At 41.8% G+C, this 22273-nt stretch overlaps 1 protein-coding gene across 5 annotated transcripts in view; it reads left to right on the plus strand.

The window, feature by feature from the left end:
- The window catches only part of TIAL1 (TIA1 cytotoxic granule associated RNA binding protein like 1), a 31943-nt gene extending 9913 nt beyond the window's left edge, over positions 1-22030 (plus strand). For 2 of the 5 annotated variants that reach the window (XM_038758095.1, XM_038758094.1), the window contains exons 2-12: positions 1586-1682; positions 9831-9980; positions 10136-10190; positions 10616-10703; positions 12549-12624; positions 13739-13847; positions 15002-15097; positions 15193-15277; positions 16905-17028; positions 18397-18536; positions 19368-22030. In XM_038758095.1, the coding sequence (XP_038614023.1) occupies positions 1586-1682; positions 9831-9980; positions 10136-10190; positions 10616-10703; positions 12549-12624; positions 13739-13847; positions 15002-15097; positions 15193-15277; positions 16905-17028; positions 18397-18536; positions 19368-19485 (1138 nt within the window). In that variant the 3' untranslated portion in view covers positions 19486-22030. Of the gene's footprint in view, positions 1-1585; positions 1683-9830; positions 9981-10135; positions 10191-10615; positions 10704-12010; positions 12085-12548; positions 12625-13738; positions 13848-15001; positions 15098-15192; positions 15282-16904; positions 17029-18396; positions 18537-19367 lie in introns of those variants that run through there. The other 3 variants (XM_038758096.1, XM_038758098.1, XM_038758097.1) reach the window with 3 other exon arrangements.
- The last annotated feature ends 243 nt before the right edge of the window (positions 22031-22273 follow it).

A 22273-nucleotide genomic window follows, 5' to 3' on the forward strand; every position in this document is an offset into this window, starting at 1 on the left:
ACATACTAGAGATCATTTAATCCCAACCCGGGAACAAAGAGCTATTGAAACGGGATTTTTCAAAATCTCTGTTCCAGCTAATCAGTTTATACCCAGTTCTGTCAAGCAGTGGTAATTATTGAGCGCATACTGTGTGCAGAGCACTGTACTAAGTGCCTGGAAGAGGGCAATACAGTAGAGTTGGTAAACATGCGGAGGCTGCATTCTCGCAACATACTGTGGTATGGGAAATTAGTGCTGTAGTATTCCCGGTGTTTGACAATGCACATGTGTGCGTAAACCTCTCACTATGATACCACAACATGCTGTGTCCAGAATTGTGATATCAGACAAACGCTTCCTCTTTCTCTCAGTTCCCTAGTCAAAACACGTGTCCTGTTACAGTTGGGTGTACTTCAGATTTTAAAGCATGGTGGGGAGAGACAGAATGGGGCATTTGAGCCAAGGTAAACTTCGGGCAGCTTTGAAGGCCATATTATCTTGAAATCAAGAATGCACCCGAAGAAATATGGGCCTTAAAATTCAACAGCACATCACAAAAGAACACTTAAGAGCATTACAAAGGAAGAATCCCTGTCTGTGGTAAATGAATGCCGAAAGGGTTGGTCTGGAAGGGGATTCATTTTAAACACATTTCTAAGATGATAGATTAATCTCAAGTTTCTAAGTACCCTTTTTCTCAGGAAAAGCCATTGGAATCGGGAAGCCTGGGGCATTTTCTTCACCTCAAATTTTCAAACCTCTGAAATAGCTTAGAAAAAAAAGACCATAAAATGCATATTTACATTTGAGTCTGCAAAACAGGGTAGAAAAAAATAGGCGTGTGGGGTGGGGGATGTTGAATATGACACTGTGAATTTTAAAATTAATAGAAAAATAACTATCCCTTGTTTTCCAGGGAGTTTGACCAGATGTCCTTGTGTGAGTGAATTTGGGTTTGTTAAAGTAAAATTGGATGTTAAAAAATAATAGCTCTCTGCTTCCTAACCCATCCGTCCCCATCAAACCCAACAACCGTTAATAGGCACAGCAACTTCAAAGTGGTTTATCTCAAAGGATTTAGAGTCTTTCTGTGGAACTGATCTTAAACCTTTAATATGTAATAGTAAAAATGCGTGATGATGATGGTATTTACTAAGGTACTTACTCTGTGCTAAGGGCTGGGAGGATAAAGTTTTGGGTGTCTATATACATATATGTACATATATATTTATATGGACATGTTTATGTATCAAATCGACTCAGAAAATCTTTGAAATAAAGAGCCTGATTCTACAGACCCTTTCCTTTTGGACATGCATTACGTGTAGGGGCACTCAGCTTCATTTATTAAACTGCCTTTCAGAGTTTACTAAATACCCAGTGAACTGAAAAAGTTGTTGCCTCTTAACTTTTCAGGCTCAAATTTTGTTAGGTCAACAGGTCTGAATCACACTGGGAAATTTATTAAAGGCAGCTGAAAAATGAATCAAGTGAGTTGCCATGTAATAATTCTCTTGTCACCTTAAAATTTGGTTGTCATCTGACCAGGAGATACTAAATCCCTGAGTTTAAAGATAATTATGTATTTTTCCCTCCAATGCAGCTATGTAGGTAATCTCTCCAGGGATGTGACGGAAGTCCTTATTCTTCAATTATTCAGTCAGATTGGACCGTGCAAAAGCTGTAAAATGATTACAGAGGTAAGACCACCCAATTAATATGGTGTCGATCAGTTTAACATTTTAATTAAAAATGAACCAATACTCATTCTGGGATAGTAAGCATTGTGCTTGGTAGGAATAGCAAAAACCTATCTAAAGACATTGAATGTTGCCTTTTATTTACTTGTCAATTTGTCTTCCCATTTTTTAATGGGGCTCCCCTCCTAACACCTTGAAGTTTTCTACACTCGCTGTCTCTACTGTACTGTTATTGTTATGAATGTATTTAAGTGTCAGACACGGCTCTGCGTGCTGGGGTAGATACAAGTTAATCAGGTTGGAGACAGTCCCTGTCCCACATGGGGCTCGCTGTCTAAGAAGGAGTGAGAAACAAGTGTATTTATCCCCATTTTACAGTTCAGGAAACTGAGGCATGGAGAAGTTAAGCGACTTGCCCAGGGTCACCCAGCAAGCAGTTGGCAGAGCAGGGATTAGAACTCAGGTCCTCATTCCTCTAGGCCGTGCTGCTTCTCTCCTCCATCCCCTGCAATCTGGCTTCAGCCTCCACTCCACAGTAATGGCTCTCTCTAACATAACCAGTAACCTCCTTTCCAAATCCAGTGGCCTTCACTTTTCTGCCGAAAACTTTAACTCGGGTGTCACCAAAACTGTCCTCTCCTGTTCTGTTCATTCTCTGTGACCATTCCTTCTCCGTCTTTTTCGCAGGCGCCTCGTATACATCATACCCCCTGACTGTGGGAGTCTCCAAGGTTCATTTCTGCGTCTCTCTCTATTCTGCATCTCTCTCTATTCTGCATCTACACCCACTCCCTTGGAGAACTCATTCACTCCCACTGCTTCAACCGCCGTCTCTTCGTGGATTATTCCCAGATTCACTTCCCCGGCCCTCACCTCTCTCCCTCTGCAGTCTCACATTTCCTCTCGCCTCTGGAACGTGTTTACTTGGATGTCCCACCAGCACCTCAAACTTGACATGTGCGAAAGAAAACTCATCTTCCCACCAAAATTCCTGTCCTTCCCCTGAGATTCCCATCACTGAAAGACGACACCTCTCTCCTCCCGGTCTCACAAGCCTGTAACCTCGTTCTCATCCTTGTCTCCTCAATCTCATTCCACCCACACATTCATTCAATCATGAAATCCTGTCAGTTCTACCTTCACAACATCACTAAAACCCATCCTCTTTGCTCTGTCCAAACTGCTACCACCCCCTCAAGCACTCCTGCCTTTGCTGTTGCATCAGCCTCCCTCGTTGACCTCCTGGCCTCCTGTCTCTCCCTTCTCCAATTCATACTTCACTTTATTGCTGGCTTATTTTTATGAAGAAACGTTCAGTCCATATCCCGACTCAAACCTTCAGTGGTTGCCCAACCATCTCTGTATTAAAAACTCCTCGCCATCACCTCTTAACTCTCCTACCTCACCTCACCGATTTCCTAACTGAACCCAACTCGAACTCTCCCCTTCTGTAACACGTAGTCTCTGCACCTTGGTCTCATCTTTCCCGCCACCAAACCCTTGCCCATGTTTTCTCTCTCAGCCTGGAGCTCCATTGCCCCTTCGTGTCTAACAGTCCAGCATTCTCTCCCGCACCTTCAAGACCCTCCTAAAATCACATCTCCTCTAATAGGCCTTCCCAGACTAAGCTCTTTATTTCCCCAGTCCTCAGCGTTGACTATAATCCTGACTGAGTATCCCTGGATACTGAGTAACACCTGGATACTAAATATTCCTATACACTACTTTCCCATTCCCCAATCTATCTTGCTGTCAGTCTCCCCCTGTAGATTGTACGCTCCCTGTGGGCAGGGATTGTGTCTCCCAGCTCTGTTTCCCAAACACAGTGCTCTGTGCACAGTAAGCACTCAGTAAGTACCATTGATTGAGGGACAGCATGAGTGGAAGATCGAGGCGAGAGATCAGAATAAGGCTCTCCTGCCCAGTCGTCGTCCAGAAATTCAACCTCCTGGAATAGGCAGTGCTTTTCAAGTTCGTCGGTAACTATTGCTTCCCCCTTGTCTGTGACATTTAGTTCTATCACAGAACAAAATTAAATTGGCCTGGGGTGATTTGCTGTAAACAGGGACGTCTCCGCTATTTCCAAGTCTCTTCTCTTTCAGGTAGATGCGGATAGATTGCTTGATTAGTATAGTATATGTGTTTAAGTTAAGATGGTAGGTCTTTGCAGAATCATCTTTCACGTTTTTTCATTTTCGGTCTTCTGGCCTCTTTGAATTCTCCGAAAACGGGGACTAGCAAAATGCTCCCTGCCCTTTCTAAGCACTGTACACTTTGTCAGAGGACCCACAGATTTACTTCGAGTTTTAATTTGACTTCCCATGTTAGTTGGCCATCTGGTCAACTGATCACAATTAATCCTTTTTATAAAGGCAGAAATGAAAGAAATATAAAACCTTCTCTTTTGTAATCATCTGTGAATCAGATTTTTCTCTCCAGTCTCCACAGGGTTATCCTTTCTTCGATCATCCTCATTTGCTTAATATTAATTGAGGAAAGGTTTGTGTTGTCTCTTTCTGTGTTCCTGGTTAGTGATCTGGACCACTTTTTAGTAGTTTTTCTGTTTACCCCTCGTGTGGGATAGTCGTGAGTTAAGCCAAGTGGCCTCCGGTTACCCTTCTTGTCCTTACGTTCTGGAATAACGTGTTACCACGTTTGCAGAACTTTATTTGAAATTGGGATCCTTTGGGCCACTTTTGCAGTGGGACCATCCTTCCCTCAATTTCACTCACTCTTACATTTAATTTCCTGTTAGTAGGAATCCAATCAAAAGGCTTTCTGCCCTAGTTGATTTCTCTACTTTCCATGCTAGAAAATTGTCCCCAGTTCCTTCCAAATGTTGATTTGTTGATCTGTGTACTGCTGCATTTTTGCTAGTAGATGTTTAGGTAGTTCAACTTCCCAGGTCCTTATCCAGAGGCAATTTAGATCAGTTAAGCAAAGAACTCCCAATCTGCCTCAATCTACTTACTGTAAATAACTGTAATTTTTCTAATGCCTCTCTCCCCCTCTAGACTGTAAACTCTTTGTGGGCAGGAAACATGTCGACCAACTATTGTATTGTACGCTCCCAAATGCTTAGTACAATACTCTGGAAACAGTAAGCGCTTAATAAATACTACCGATTGATCTACCCTACTGTATTATACCCTGCTATAGACTTCTGCTATCGTCGTCCCTCTCCTTAATTTTATTTAAAAACTTACCTCTTGATCCTTTCTTCCATATGGAACCAACACATTTTCCTTGACCTCCCTCTTCTCCACTACCCACTTTATTTTGTGAAAGTGGCTTCTTCAGAGGTGGGTAAAGGGACTTTCCGGATGATCATTCTGGTGGCTGAGCGCAGATATTTCTGAACTCCGTTGCCCATGGAATTGGCTGTTTTTTTAGAGGTCAGGCTCTGCTCCTTCCATGGTCTTAGAAGCTGGGCCCTTTCCCCTCCAATTTCTCTTGCTTCACTTCCTAAGCATTCTTCCTTTTCTCAGATTTAGAAAAGGATTAGATTTCCAGTGTGAAATGAGGGGCATTTGGGTGACTTTTAGTCTTCAAGCGTCAGCCTTCTCAAGAGATAGCTATTTGGGTAGCTGTAGAGGACCTCAAATTTCTATGTAGAGTGCTTTGTAAACTCTGGCTTTTAGTTTTTCCAGTCTGTAACTCAACTTGTACGTAAAGTTGGACTCACTCTGCATGACTGTACTTATTTCAGTACACAGGCACACTCTCTTCCAAGTGAACAAAATACACGAAATCCAGAGATGCGTTATGCCCTGGTTGCCGATGTAGCGCAGGATTTGGAAGCCTCGTCTGAAGTTTTGTCTAATCACCGCAGGGAAAATAGTCCCACCCCCAGTCCCTCCTTCCTTTGCCTTGCTTCCACCATGCTGCTTTTAAATCAGGGGTTTGCAGGTAGGGTTGTCTGCTTCAGAAGAGGCCTCAGATGGGGCGTGAGTGGAAGGGGAGGAAATCTCTCCTGCCCTGCTGTGCCACCGCCGAAGCAAAAGAAACCCATTTGTACGTTCTCCCTTTGCTGGGGACAGGAAAGCAGAGCTGACACCATTTCTCTCATGCTTCACTCAGCGTTGCACTTGGTTGCCGGGGAGGAAGTGGACGCTTGATGGGGAGTTGCTCTCTCTTATCACAGCTAGAAATGCCCGCGGTCTCCTTGTCCACCAGGTAGCTAAAAGAAAGAACAGAGGGGCTTGCTTAAAGGAATTGGTAAAGCAACTCTCTAAGTTCCATGGAAAAACTCTAATGGCAACCTATTCATCGGTCTCATCCATCTAGAGAAGCAGCATGGCTTAGTGGATAGAGCACGGGCCCGGGAGTCAGAAGGTCGTGGGGTCTAATCCCGGCCCTGCCATTTGTCTGCTGTGTGACCTTGGACAAGTTGCTTCAATTCTCTGTGCTTCAGCTACATCATCTGTAAATCGGGATTGAAACTGAGCCCCACATGAGACAGGGTTTTTGTCCGATCCAATTTGCTTGTATTGCCTGAGCACTTAGTACAATGCCTGGCACCTAGGAAGCGCTTAACAAGTACCAATATTATTATTAGTTATCTCACCGCCCACAGTTTGCCCACGGCCTCCCTCCGGCCCGGAACTCCCTCCCCTTCTATGGGACAGAGCGCCGCTGTCCCTCCCTTCAAAGCCTTATTAAAATCTCATCTTATCCAAGAGACCTTCCCTAATTAAGCCCTCTTTTCTCCTACTCTCTCTTCCTCCTTGAAGCACTTGATAGTCACCTCAGCCTTACAACCCTTATGTACACAGCCGTAATTTATTTTAAAGTCTGTTTTCCCCTCTGGACTGTAAACTTGTGGGTAGGGATGTCTTTTCTCCCAAGCACTTACTACAGTGCTCTGCATATAGGGAGCGCTTAATAAAAATCAAAATGGCAAAAAGGAACTTGGCTGGGTCCAGGCTGTTTGGTTCACCATTCAGGGCAGTGAGGCAGGGCTAGAACACAGGTATGTGGCCATCGGGATCCTTGCGGCCCCGTAACATTTTCCTGGCCCCTTTCTGTGGGGAAACGATGATGGTGAAACATTGAGTGGGAACTGCATGAGTCCCTGGTTTAAAGTAAAAAAAAAAATAGCAGTTAGAGGGGTAGTGTGGAAGGGTGGAGCTTGGAAGGCAGATTAGAGAGGCCGTGTCTCAGGGTACAGGGGCTCAAAGTCCCTAGGAATAGTGAAGGGGAAGGGACAAGTGGATGGGAGCAGCTGGGACTGATCTACAGTAAATTTTTTTTTAATAAAAAGACTTGGTCATCAGGGTTGTTTAGATAGGTACCAAATTACATTTAAGTCTCTGGGAAAGTATATCTCAGTATATAAGTGGTTCATCATCTATCCAAATATTCATTCATTCAGTTGTATTTATTGAGCACTGACTGTGTGCAGAGCACTGTACTAAGTGCTTGGAAAGTACAGTTCGGCAACAGGTAGAGACAATCCTTACCCAACAGTGTGCTCACAGTCTAGAAGGGGGAGACAGACAACAATACAAAACAAGTAGACAGGCGTCAATAGCATCAAAATAAATAGAATTATAGATAAATAGACATCATTAATAAAATAGAGTAATATGTACAAATATACACAAGTGCTTTTGGGGAGGGAGTAGGGGCAAGGGGGAGGGAAGGAGGAGCAGAGGAAAAGGATCAGTCTGGGAAGGCCTGGAGGAGGTGAGCTCTCAGTAGGGCTCTGGAGGGAGGGCATTCCAGGCCAGAGGTAGGACGTGGGCCAGGGGTCGATGGCGGGACAGGCGAGAACGAGGTCCAGTGAGGAGGTTAGCGGCTAAGGAGCAGAGTGTGCAGTTTGGGCTGTAGAAGGAGGGAAGGGAGGTGAGATAGAAGGGGGCAAGGTGATGAAGAGCTTTGAAGCCAATAGTGAGGAGTTCGTGCTTCATGCGAAGGTTGATAGGCAGCCACTGGAGATTTTTGAGGAGGGGAGTGACATACCCAGAGCGTTTCTGTAGAAAGATAATCAGGGCAGCAGAGTGAAGTATAGACTGAAGAGACAGGAGGATGGGAGATCAGACAGGAGGCTGATGCAGTAATCCAGTTGGGATAGGCCGAGAGATTGTACCAACAAGGTAGCAGGTTGGATGGAGAGGAAAGGGCGGATCTTGGCGATGTTGTGGAGGTGAGACCGGCAGGTTTTGGTGACGGATTGGCTATGTGCGGAGTCAAGGATGACACCGAGGTTGCGGGCTTGTGAGATGGGAAGGATGGTAGTGCCATCCACAGTGAAGAGGACAGGGTTTGGGTGGGAATATAAGGACTCAGTCTTGGACGTGTTGAGATATAGGTGGCGGGCAGACATCAAGGTGAAGATGTCCTGAAGGCAGGTGGAGATACGAGCCTGGAGGGAGGAAGGGAGGGAGAAAGAACAGGGGTGGAGATGTAGATTTGGGTGTCATCAGCATAGAGACGATAGCTGAAGCCGCGGGAGCGAATGAGTTCACCAAGGGAGTGAGTATGGATGGAGAACAGAAGGGGACCAAGAACTGACCCTTGAGGAACCCCTACAGTAAGGGGATGGGAGGGGGAGGAGGAGCCCACGAAGGAATAAATGACCGGAGAGATAAGAGGAGAACCAGGAGAGAATGGAGTCCATGAAGCCAAGGTTGGATAACGTTTTGAGGAGAAGAGGAGGGTCTACAGTGTCTAAGGCAGCTGAGAGGTCGAGGAGGATTAGGGTAGAGTAGGAACCATTGGATTTGGCAAGAAGGAGGTCATTGGTGGCCTTTGAGAGGGCAGTTTCGGTGGAGTGGAGGGGATGGAAGCCAGATTGGAGAGGGTCCAGGAGAGAGTTGGAGTTGAAGAATTCGAGGCAGCGAGTAGACGACTTGCTGTAGGAGTTTGGAAAGGAAAGGTAGGAGGGAGATAGGGCGAAAACTGGAAGGGGCAGTGGGGTCAAGAGAAGGTTTGGGAGGAAGAATACGTGCATATCCTGGGGTACATCTTTAGATGTGGAATAAGGCTTTTTCCCTTTCTTTTTAGTTCCCACCAGCACTAGTATACACAATTCAAAGTACGCACATAATGTTCTTGTAAAGCTAGCTCTCAGTACTGTGTCAGAGTGTTTGTCAAATTTCATGAGTAATTGAAGGTTTTACCACCATGGAATAATTTTCAAATATTCATGAAACTGAAAAAATCCAGTTCAGGCTACCCTGAGTCTGCAGTCGCCAGCATCCAGAGGTGGCAAAAGTTATTTATTTTTCTGGGTGTTTTGAAAAAGTTTCACCTTGAGTTACAGTGTTCTCGGAATGAAATTTTATATACTCTATGTTGTATTTTGGATTTATATTCTTCCTTCAGACCTAGTTTCAGAAATTCCTTAATTGAGCTCGTGTATTTCTTCATTATTTAGATTGTAACAGTGGCAGACAATCTTGTTTGAGATTAGTCCTCATGAATGTTGAATTACCAATGTTAGTGAATTCCCTTCTGAAATTGGTAGGTTTCACCCGGCCCCTATTTCTGTTTCCATCACCCTTTCAGTCAATGAAAAGTGCACCTTTCTATGGATTTTCCAGTGTTCCTGTTGTATGTCTATGCTGTATTTTTATTTAATTTCTAGAGGGATAAGGCCTTTGGGAAGATGACTGTTAAAATGTAAATTGCATTCTTTGAGGCTTCCTGCGTAATGTAGTGGTGGGAGGAAATACGTGGTGGTTGATTCTTTGGCCCTATTTCTGACTTTTTTTTTTGGGGGGGGGGGTTCTACTTCAAATTAAATTAATAGTGTTAGTTATTACTGTACTTGGGAGAGTACAGTAGATTAGTCTACATGACCACTGCCATCAAAGTTACTATCTAGCGAGGAATTCGTAGTCTTGTTTTGACCCTTAACAAAACACTATGCAGAGTAGTGCACAAAAGGAACTGTAGTTTCCTTGATCATTTAAGGCCTTCTTTTAGACAACAGCCATATTTTAATAATAATTTCATCAGTTCTGGTAGGTACAAATTCACTTGAAGGCTTATATCTGTGCAACAATTAATATAGGACTCTTGTGAGCAAAACTGAGCCGATTACAAGAATCTCAATTAAAAACAGGCTTTCATAGGCTGTTGCAATGTTGCTGTTTAAATTTCTAGCTATCAGTAATGTTTTTTCCTGGATTTTCTTCTCAGCAACCCGATAGCAGAAGGGTCAACTCTTCTGTTGGATTTTCTGTTTTGCAGCATACAAGCAATGACCCATATTGCTTTGTGGAATTTTATGAACACAGGGATGCAGCTGCTGCATTAGCTGCTATGAATGGGAGAAAAATTTTGGGAAAGGTAAGTTTAGGGATAGCACTTACGGTTTTACAATTGCATGTTAAACCTTTGTGGGTGGCGGGGGGTGAGTTGAAGCTTGCTTTTGTGTGCTATTCTCAGTAAACATGTGAACAGCCAACAAATGGCAATTTGAATTTTCATTTGTTCATTTATAGGAGGTCAAAGTAAATTGGGCCACCACACCAAGTAGCCAGAAAAAAGACACATCCAGTAAGTACTCCCGTAGCATTTGTTTACGGCCCTGTGTTTAGGGCCAACTTTTTTGTGTTTTCTTCCTACCCTATATACTGATATCTAATAATTCATATGTTATTCATATGTTAATTCATATGTTAATTCATCTAGAGAAGCAGAGTGGCTCGGTGGAAAGAGCACGGGCTTTGGAGTCAGAGGTCAGGGGTTCAAATCCGGACTCTGCCAATTGTCAGCTGTGTGACTTGGAGCAAGTCACTTCACTTCTCTGTGCCTCAGTTACCTCATCTGTAAAATGGGGATGAAGACTGTGAGCCCCACCTGGGACAACCTGATCACCTTGTATCCTCCCCAGCGCTTAGAACAGTGCTTTGCACATAGTAAGCGCTTCACAAACACCATCAGTGTTATTTAAAAAAAACCCCGCAACATTTTTTTTTCAGATCACTTCCATGTATTTGTTGGGGATTTAAGCCCAGAAATAACAACAGAAGATATCAAGTCAGCATTTGCTCCTTTTGGTAAAATATCGTAAGTATCAGTTTTGCCAGGAAAAATTGCGCAGTATATAATTGTCTGAAGTATAGTTTTCTTTTTCAAGTTAGCATTGCTTAAAAGTTTTCATAAATGTATTAAAATGTAAATATGGAATTTAATGTTCTTGGGGTTGTGTCTGTATCTTATTCTGTGCATAATGTGTCTGCGTTTCTAAGCGTAATTCTATTCTTCAACAGCAAACAGGTTCTCTAGTGAATAATCAATAAGTAAATTGTGGTTCACCTTTTTTTAGCCTTTAAAATGTAGAGGAAAGTGGTGATGGCTTAGTCAAGTTAAATAACTCACACATAAACATTTTAAAGAACAAAAGGCCAAGGTAAAATCCCAGGGTTCCATGACTTAAACTCCATATATTAATCTTGATCGAAAGTAATGCCATATTTTCGTATTGAAATCTAAAAGTACAAATTAGTAATCTTTTTAGCTCTAGAGTCCCTAAGTTATAAACATGGAATGCTTAGTAAAATCATTAAAAGTTATCTTGCGGTCGTTAATCTCTTTTTGCTGTTGGAGAGTGATTGCAGTCTGGTTTTTCTCAACGTAGAGTAAATGTCACAATTTTGTTCTTTGGTCAAATGGTGTAAAACGTATAATTTTTCGAATTAAATGATGCGTCTCATACTGCGTGAAAGCAGTTTTGTATTGTTTAGTTTGTAGATTCTTGAAATTAACACAGCACAAATATGTACTACATTACAGGAATTTATTTTGGCAAATAATGTGTCACTTTTACTGCACATTTTATTCTGTACATATAATCTTTAATGGATCAAAAAAGCCTTAACTTTTAATCTTCTGTTTTGGTGTTTGCTTTGCTTTTTATCTCTTAATGTGGTAAGTAGTGCTGTTTTTAAAAATCAGTGTAAAACGAATAATACAGGTTGCTGTTTCTCGATTTTGATTTTATACCTGAGACCTGCAGTTTTTCTAAAGTCCAAGTCACAATTAAAAGTAATAGCATTCTGGTTATTTTGCAGAATTGCTCATAAGAATGGACAGGATCTTGAAGGCTAACTGCAAGGAACTGTGCACACTGGAACTCAGTTGTAGATTTTTTTCTCATTTCTATTTTATTCTTATTATACATTATTTATATATACATATTTTAGTATTTACATTTTAACATTCTATATTCAGTGCAGTTCTATATTTCCAATCATTTTAACTTACTCACTAAAATTTCTGTGTAAATTTGTTGTTTTCGTACTGGTGTGCTTAGCATTGTTGTTAGTTTTTTATTCTCCTTTCTTAAATTTCTGAAAATGTCAATTTTTCAAAATTTACAGCTGCCCAAACTCCAAAATGATGGTAGAGAATTGACCAAGAAAAATAAAGAAATCTGTTAACAGGCCATGTATGCCTTTTTAATTCCTATTTTTTTCCTCTTTTTCAATTTTTTAATATTTCATATACTTTGTATCACTAGGCAGAAGACATTTAACTATTTAGAAATTGCATGGTAAAGTAGTTAGAACTGTTACAGTTAATTTATAGACAAGTAAACCTTAGAGGACCCTAGTCAATAGAATATTTGAAAAGGAAACTTGTTCCTTTTAATCTTCAAATTTGATCATTTAGTTTTAGAAAAGCACAGGCTATATTGATAGGTTGCATGTTTATTTACATGTTTTTGTCCTACTGCTTTTTTCTAACAGGTAAAGAAGCAATAGGGAAAGGTCAGAAATGGCTATAGTTAATTAGGGCTAACAGAAAATTGATTTAAAACATAAGCTCACAATACAGTGTGTGTGGTTCCTTTTAGTTTTTATTTTGATGGTTTCTATTATTTCCCTCATTTAGCTGTGCTTCTTTTCACAGGGATGCTCGGGTAGTTAAAGATATGGCAACTGGAAAATCGAAAGGCTATGGCTTCGTATCGTTTTATAACAAACTGGTGAGTTAGCTCAATTATAAATTTTACATTTTAGACAGGGTTCAAATTGCAGGCAAGTGGTAGTAGCTCATAAAATTTATTATCGTAAAAATGCATCATAGCTGAGGTTGTTATTCTCTGTATACTAAAATAAAACTGAGCGTTAAATTTCTGACAAAAGTATTTATTAAAATTACTTCTGTGCTCAAGACAGAATAAATATTTTAACCTTTCTAATTTTGTCTTTGTAGATGTCATTCAGCCTCTACTAAGAAGCCACTCTTTGGATCTTTTTATTTCTCTCTTATTTTTTCCTCCCGTTTTGATGTTTGCCACTCAAATATTTTTTTTATAAGCTTATACTTGGGAAAACTTTGTTCTTGGGGGCCAGAGATCATTTGTACCTCATCCATTTATTTCTTTCCCAGTACTTAGTACAGCGCTTTGTGCACAGTAAGCAATTAATAAATACTACTACTAAGAAGGGAGCACTTTAAGGATGAATGTGTGAAAACTGTAGATCCTTAGCTGTTAGGAATCGTAAAGAAAAATAGGAGTCTAGGGATCTAACAAACCTTCGTTAATTTTGACAGGCTTTAGTTCACTCTCTACAGTTCTTTTTTACATTTTTCAAATGATGAAGGTAGTAATTTGTTCTATAATTCATCAGTTTCGCATGGTGATACAAGTACTGGCTATATACTGGCAGAGCTTATATAAAACCGTGCCTCTTGGTATCAGTCTTGTCAGGCATATTTTTCATTTATGGTGATGGGGAGAAAAATGCATTAAATATTTGAATGATAAAACCTAAATGACATAAGCATAAGCCTATCTCTGGTTGTATGTTCTGCATAATTTTAATATCCTGAAATCCCTTTTAAGTCTCTTGGATTTAAGCAGTCTAAAGAAATTCAGCTTTCTCCCTAAAATGCAGGTGAATGATTCAGAAAACATTCTTTGAAGTTGAAGTCATCTTAGAAACTCTTATCATCTTCGTGTTTAGTTATTACCAGTTAGCTTTCTCTCAAGCCTTGATTTTTGCCGATGTAGCAATTCTGACAGAGAAGTGTACGTTCTAACCATTTCCTTCTCATAATTTTGAACTCTCATTTGCTTACTCTGTTGATTACAGGATGCAGAAAATGCAATTGTGCATATGGGAGGTCAGTGGTTGGGAGGCCGTCAGATAAGAACCAACTGGGCCACGCGTAAACCGCCTGCTCCTAAAACCACACAAGAAAGTAAGACTCCTTATTTCGCGGGGCTCACGTTTCCCACAGTTCTGCTGATTTCTGTCTCCCCCTCCGGACTGTGAAATTGGTTATGGCGGGGAATGCCTTCCGCACTCAGTTGTACCCTCCCAAGAGCTTAGTACAGATCTCTGCACGCAGTAAGAGCTCAAATACCATTGATCGATTTAATTTGCATCGGTCCAGACCCTAATATTGGACTAGAATTAGAGTGCCAGCTTTTCATATGAGGGTGGGCTAAACTTGGGACGGCACTGGAGGAGGGGAGGTGGGAGGGGAGAGGTGAAGGAGAAGGGAAGGGTTCTTTACGCGGTAGGTGCTCAGTTATCTCCCTCCTTTTTCTCCTCCAGTGCCTCAGTTTAGGTGTTCCTTGCTGGGCTGGGGGACCGTGGGCTTGCGATTTCCTTTGCCTGTTAGACCTAGGCCTCCCAGAACCCTTCCCACCGCCCACCAGGTCATATCTTTTGCTCACGCTGCTGCTTCACGGGACGCCGGGGGGGCCCCGGGGCTGAGAGTCGGCTCTGTCTCCTCACCGCTTGGTGTTGCAGGGGGGCTGTTGTCCTCTTCTGGGGAACCCAGCGTCACATCCCTACCCCCTGAGGAGGGCCCGTGGAAAAACTCAGCCTCATGCTGAGCCCCTTTCCCTGGGGGAAATGCCAAGGATGCCTCCAGGTGGGTCTGACTCCTTGCTGCTTAGCATGCCCCTCCCTGGCCATCCCCCTACCGCACATTATTCGACGGGGCGTGGGGCTGCGGGGTCTGGCGGATGGAAGCAGGTGCGTAGTGACACCCACCAGCCTTAGGAACCAAGTGGGTCAGTGTCAGGGATCCAACCATTACCACCTCTGCTCCGAGGGCAAGGGCGGGCTAGCTACGGCTGCCCGTCGCCCCCAAATCTGGTGCCAATCTCAAGAGAGCTACTATCCACTCTTTAAAAACTCCCCAGGGATAAGTCTTTAAACTTCGCTTTCCAGTGAGGTCAAAGTGGCTAAATTAAGTCGCCCGCGGCGATGCGTTTTAGAAATAAAATTTTGACGGTGCTCGTGTTGCTTCCGGTGGATTCTTTTTTTGCAAAATTTGGGGCCTCGTGTAGGATTTCATCTTTGCGGCAACTGATCATATCGCTGTTGTCTTCCCGTTCGTAGATAGCACGAAGCAGTTGAGATTCGAAGATGTAGTAAATCAGTCAAGTCCAAAAAACTGTACGGTGTACTGTGGGGGAATTGCCTCTGGATTAACAGGTATGGTGTCATACTTCGCGTGTCATTCTAGCGGGGGCTTTTGATCTGTGAGATTCTTGTCAGGCTTGTATTTACGAATGGTGCGTATCTTTCAGATCAACTTATGAGACAGACATTTTCGCCTTTCGGGCAAATTATGGAAATACGAGTTTTTCCAGAAAAAGGTTATTCATTTGTCAGGTAAGGTTGCTCTTTAAAAGTCAGTAGTTCTACTTGGTTTATCCTTTTATTTGTTTACTTTTTTTGGATTAAATTGGCACCAGCTTTGAAAATGTGCAGCCCTGACTGCCGTGTTCTAGTGCTCAGCTCTTCCGTGACGCGTGTGTTTTGGTTAGACTATAGGGGATTTAGGGACAAGGTGAGCTTATCTGGGCATGGCACAGTGTGGTGTCGAAAGAAACAGTTTGTGCGCACGGTTTTGGAATGGGATAATACTACCGTGGAAGTTTTCCTCACTGCAGGGTTTTGCAAGAATGCAACCCCCGCTTTATAGGAGGACTGTGGGAGTATTTGTGGTAAAACTAGCAGAAATAAATACCTGCCTTCCTCTCTGCTCCATGTGGGACAGGAACTGTGTGCGATCTGATTATCTTGCATCTAGCGCAGCGCTTAACACATAGTAAGTACTCGATAAATACCTTAATTTACTTGGTCAGACATACACGTACCTAAGTGGAGGCAAGCACTCGTTTCTCTCGAACGGAGGGAAGGACCAGCTTTTGGGCTCAGCTCTCACCTGAGTCAGCCCAGAGCCGGCCGGTGGTGAGCGGCACTTCCAATTACATGTTCTGTTGTGCAGGGTAATGGAGTCCCTGTAGCCACTGCCCTGCTCTCTACTCCTGGTTGGCAGAGTTCCCATCCTGTCGTTTCTGTGCCGGGATTTCAGCCCATCTGGTTGGGATGATGGCAACAGTAGCCTCCCGCACTTAGCCTCTGTGGCTGGCGTTGCTGCCAGACTTTCCGCGTTGCGGATGTCCCTGGAAAAGAAGGCCCGACTCTGAGGAGGGGCGGCGGGCTGGGGAAGCCAGCGGGGTTTTCTGGATATGGTGGCCCTATAGCCACCAGGAAGGGAAAGGCCACAGATTTGATTTCCCCTACCCCACCCCTAGATTCATCCCTTCTCGCTCCCGTGGGGCTCAGAGTTCGGGTGCCACTGTACTTGAAGTTTGTTTTTTTTTTAAAGAGTCGTCCTCCACTATGCCCTGTTCAGTACGGATTGAAAATATCGCTGAAGCAGATTTCATCCCAGCCTTAACCTCCCCTGCCAGGCCCTTCCTCGGAGGTGTCTGTCTCTTTTCAAGTAGATTGTGGGTGTGAATGTGAAGCGAGAATTTGTGTGAGGGTGCAGTTGCCCGCATAGATTTGCAGTTGTTGGCATCTCTTGCTAGCCAGCTGTGAAGGGCTTCCTTCACCCCCACCTTCCAATCCCTTTTCCTCCCCGGATGATTTCCCCGCGGCCCATTCTTCCCGGTCATTTCCTATTGCTGTTCTGCTCGTGGCATTCCTCAGGAAATGGCCTGGCCTCTCATGGGCTGCTGGGGAACTTCCTGGGGGTGACGGGGAGGGAGAGTCGCAGGAGGTAAGGAGAAGCCACAGATTGGGAAATTCCTCGGCATGGGAGAGAAGATGCCAGGGTTACTCAGTTATGGGCGCCAATGGGCCTGACATTTGATATCTCTAAGGGGTTCACACGATTAATCCCTCAAGACGTAGGAATTCAAAGTGGCTGTTTGGTGCATGACGATGTTCATCTTTTTGATTTAAAAAAAAAAAAGTATATGTTTTGGCTCTCTACTTTGCCTTCTAGGTTTTCAACCCACGAAAGCGCGGCCCATGCCATTGTTTCAGTAAACGGCACTACAATCGAAGGGCATGTTGTTAAATGCTACTGGGGCAAAGAATCACCAGACATGACTAAAAACTTCCAGCAGGTAATGCATTTTTCTTGGCTCCTTATATGTTTGAATGCCGTATCTTCTGTTCAGTGGCTTTTCCAGAAGACTTTTTGGAAGGGCTTTTTGTTTAGAAAACACAAGTTCAAGAGTGTGTTTTAGAAAAGTTTCCCGTTTGATTTGGTCAACTGATGGGATTATCAGTCATAAAGATAGCAGAATGGGTGAATTGTCCAAATGCAGGCCTTCAGATAATTCCCGGCATTCTACATATGATCTAACAGGTAATTCCTGGCATTCTACATATGATCTAACTAAATTGGTTTCAGTAGCCCTCAAATGATAATGTCCATCCAGAATTATTTTTACTCAGTTGCAATTAATTATTTCTATTTTTAATAAGTATTGGCAGTAGAAAAAACCTTTTGCTGGTGTCTCATACAGTTTGTCATTTTACAAACCCTGTCTGGCTGCCAAGAACGACGATATTTTACTGCATTTCCACGTCTTTTAATTAAGTAGACACACTGCCACTTCCTTTCTCTAAAGCATTATATCAGCTTTAGAAGCTGCGTGACATAGTAGGTAGAGCATGGGTTCTAACCCAGCTCTGCCACTTGTCTGCTGTGTGGCCTTGGGTGAGTCACTGCACGTCTCTGCGCTTCAGTTACCTCGTCTATAAAATGAGGTAATGAGGTCTTCATCTTTTTGGGCCTAATTAAATATTTTTCTAGCACAATTTAGTTGAAAATTCACTGACTGGTCTTGCAGCATCATCATGGCATATATAATCATAAACGAGTTGATTCATTAGTCTTTATTGGGCACCTACTTGTGTTCAGAGCATTATACTGGGTACTTAACGGCTACAGTAAAAGGAAAGGGTAACTTTATGGGAAAAGACCAAAAGAAAACCTTTCAAAGACGACCTTGTCTTACCGTTTCTTCATATAGGTCATTAGGTTTAAGTCTGTTCCTTTTCTGCATTCGTAAGAATTTGAGCACCACGTGGGCAGCTCGGAGAGAAGGAAAAAAGTAAAAGAAACGGTCCTTGCTCTTACAATCTAATGGGAGAGTTTGCTCAACATAAATTGTAGATCCAGAGGGAGCGGGAAAATAATTTATACATTTGTGGTCTTTGTACAGGTTTTTAGTTGAGAATTTTAATGGAAAAGTAAATCCGTGAATGAATAAATGGTGTCTAAGTTGATATGTACATACGTGGTGGTGATGGAAATCACCTTCCCGTTACCTGTCTTTTTACAGCAGTGCAAAGCACAGTGCTGTGCAGATAAAGGGGCCCGAATAGATGTAATTTAAAGACCGCCTTGTTCTCATTTTGCCAAATAAGCAGTTATGATTAAGATTTTCCTACTTTAATCTGGCGTGTTATTTGATTTTTCTTAGGTTGACTACAGTCAGTGGGGCCAGTGGAGCCAAGTGTATGGAAATCCACAACAATATGGACAATATATGGCTAATGGGTGGCAAGTACCATCTTATGGAATGTACGGACAAGCGTGGAACCAGCAAGGATTTGGAGTAGAGTAAGTTTAAATTTTGTTGTGGTAACCCCGAAACTTAATATTTTGTCAGACAAGTTTGTGGCTATATCCAAGCTCCCAGAAGATGAATTAGTGAAAATTTTCGTTAGTGAATTAAGCCAAGATTTTTTGATTCCGTAGTAGTATTAGGATTCAGTGATTTTTTTTTTTTAAGCTGTTGCATCAGTATCACTTGAGGCATGAGAGAAATACCAAATATGTAAAGATGTGTTTATTGTCCTTTTTTTTCTGCCTACTTTGTAAAGCCACACATTGCTGGGCCTGCTTACATCACCCTGCATCACCCCATCTCTCCAAAGTCATTACCTTTGCTGACCAAAAACAAGAGATGGGTTGGCGTGAACGCACGAGAAAAGCTACAGCCTGCCTTAATGGCCCTCCACTTTCCATTTTTCAGTCTTGCCTTGCTTTTGCTAGTTCATTTGAGTTGTCCTTAAAGTCTCAACTCACTGTCCCATGATTTTATATTTTAAAAATGTATTTGGTAGGTAGGTAGTGCCTGGTAGTTTTTGCAGTATTTCTTTTATCTCTGAAAGCAAGTTTGGAGCCCAGCGATCTTGAATTACGTTACACGTTGCATTTTCAGGAATGTTTTGATGGGTTTCAGGTGGTGAGTTCTAACTGGGTTATTTCTCTAATTTAAAAATCTGCTTAATGGTTTTAAAAAGCTTTTTTTTGTACTAGCTATAGTCTGATAGGTCCGACTTCATGTATTTTCTACAGGAGGGAGTTATGTTAAGCCACGGGAAATTAAAATGACATTCGTATTCTCATTGTTAAATAATGTAAAAAAAAAACTGTGTTCGTTTAAAGCCAATCTCCATCTGCGGCCTGGATGGGTGGATTCGGTGCTCAGCCTGCTCAAGGACAAGCTGCCCCTGTAATACCTAACCAAGCTGGATATGGTATGGCAAGTTACCAAACACAGTGAGCTGGGACTCTGTTCAAACAAAAGGATAATTCACGATAGGCTTCAGTTTCCAGTGACACGCTGAAGACGGGAACGCAGACATCGGAAAACGGAAATATTTATTTTAAAAATGGAAATGTTTGGAACCTTTAGCACAGCTTTGCTTTGGTGAAGAACACAAATGTCTTCTAGTTCTGCCTTTTTTGTTCATGATGGAGATGAACATGAATTTTCTTTGTGTATAAAAATGAAAATAAAGTCAATAAAGACAATTCTGACTACAAATTTTGATATAGTAGCAGGAGAAATGGCTTATGAATTTTAATTCTCAGATTACCATTCCATTTTTTTCTGTTCTGTCTTCAGTGTTTGACATCACTGTGTTTAAGAAAAAAAAAAAGAAAACGAAAAAAAAATTGGGAATTTAAAATACGGTGAGACTCTCTTTAATTTGAACCTAAATCCTGAACCTTCTTTTTAATGGTGGACCAAATGTTATGTAAGACAGTATTTCTTCTTTCAGCAGAAACAAGTGTCATTCAGAAGACATAGATAATCTTGAAGTAATTTTTAAAGAATATTTAATTTTTTATACACCTAAAGAAACTGAAGCCTGATTGATGCAGAAATATTGCAATCGAAACTGAAGAAGAGTACTGTCTGAGTTACTTGAGTAAATTCTGCGGTCCACATTCAGGCACATATTAAACTTCAGAGATGTTTTGCTTATTAAAAAATGTAGTAAACTGAATTTAATTTTGAGAAATGTTTTTTGCAAGTATGGTGGTTTTTTTAGTCAGGCAGTCATACTTGTGCTTTTACATAAAGTTTGAAAGCTACCACATTGTAAATATTTAATAACTACGATGTTTTAAAAGCATGCTCAAACCTAGAAGTAGCAATGTAATTATTCAAAGTAATACCTAATACATTCTGCTGCTCGAGAAGCAGTGGACTGACAAGAATGTGCAAGACTGATGTTTCCAAAGTTGGCTACTATGTAAAATTGCATAAAATACTATACAAAGAAAGCCTTAATTTTAATTTCATAAATCTTTAATGCATCAGTGCATTTTAATGTCACTAGAAAGTTGAAATTTGTTGCTTTACATATTTGGTATGTAAATACCTTGGTTTAAAAACCTTGTAAACCTATTTCAAGGTTCCTATAAGTTGTATAGTATGAGTGTTTTGAAAAGTCTTGGGGTGTTTTTTAAGTCTAGAAATATTTTGCCCAAGAATTTTTTAACAAGATTGTTAAAACATCTTATTTTAGACTATTCAATGTGCCATTTGGTAAATGGAGATGCAGTTGAAGCAGTACGCTGAGTTGTGACTTTTTTTTTTATTTTTTAATGGAAGTTTTTGTCTTTATGGGTGGTTTGCATGTGATGAACTTGTAAAGAGGCTGGGTTGCTTGTATACTGAGTGTGTAAACGGATAAATAGTGAAGGTGTTTTAAGAACTAACCGGGAGCTATTTATGAATCATTTTGTAGTTGGCCCGGGAAAAACTGCCTCCATGAATTTGTAGCTGAACCAGAATTGCATTTGGATAGATCCCCATGTGCGTGGTGTGTGGCAGCTACAGGGTGCAACTGTTTCAGCTGTGATTCTTGAATACACTGTAGTATTAAGGCAGAAGGCATCAAAAACTAAGGAAATATATTTAGCCATCGAGTAAGGTGACCTTAATTTGAATGGGAGGAGTTACAAAAGAAACACTAGTCAGCGCATCTACATTCCTCTGTTCCAAAAACTGCCCGACTGTCTTCTGTTCAGGTATTCTGAGGGATTCTGGGGCTTTAAAAATATTTTGTATTTGACCCCAAGAGCTGAAGGCATTTCTGTTGAAACGGAGCAGCTGGCGGAAGCCAGGTACACCTGAGTTCTCCTGCTCGATCTGCCAGGATAGCCTTTTCTGAGTGAATTGCTGCTCTATATCAAAAGATACCGAGTTAGGTCATTACTTTGGTTGAATGCCGATGTCCGCGTGTACAGGTGTATGCTAGAATTTAATAAAAAAAAATTCAGAGCTGCAGGTACATCACCAACCCTAAATGGGCGTGCGACTGAAGTGTCCTTGGTTTTAGTCTAAAGGAGATTCCGTGATCTCTGTCCGTGAAAAGCGTTTCGCAATATTTAGGTGACCATTTTTTTTTATCAAGCTGTCAACAATGGTACCGTTTGTTTTCAAAACATACTTAGGCTACCACAGATTTTAGTGTTTCCCAGCTGTGGACTAACGGGAGGATTCTGTACTGCCGAGATCCTAAATAAGAATGGTTTCCTTTCTTTTTGATAGTGTTCATATCTCAACAGAGATTGCCGTTGGCACGGAAAACCTCGTCCAGACTTTTGTGGAGGTTATCACCGTGACGTGTTTTGATCAGCCATCCTCATTGCTCCAGGAGTCTATTTATCAGTACCTATCCCCATGTCATCACAAGTTGATTTCAAAGAACATTGGCAATAAGTGGCCAAAGTCACTGGCGTATAACTTATGCCAAAGTTGTAAACCAGATTTGAAGAAAGTCTTTCAATAAAGACTGACTTATACGACTTAATCTGTTTCGTCATTTTTTTTATGTAGTGATACTTCCTATTTAGCCCTAAAATCTAAAATTTTCAACATTCTCTTTACTAGGAGGTGAGTATACAGCAAGTGGACTCATCTCTAGATGCTTGGTGTGAAGGCATTTGTTCCGAATAAGAAGCAATGTAGGTGATACTTTACACTCCTTGAAGCTGATTTTTCTGCATTGCCTCACATCTGTCTGAAATATTTCTATAAAATAATTTAAAGTGCA

This window comes from Tachyglossus aculeatus, chromosome 16 (assembly GCF_015852505.1).
Source record: "Tachyglossus aculeatus isolate mTacAcu1 chromosome 16, mTacAcu1.pri, whole genome shotgun sequence".
Classification (NCBI taxonomy): Eukaryota; Metazoa; Chordata; class Mammalia; order Monotremata; family Tachyglossidae; genus Tachyglossus; species Tachyglossus aculeatus.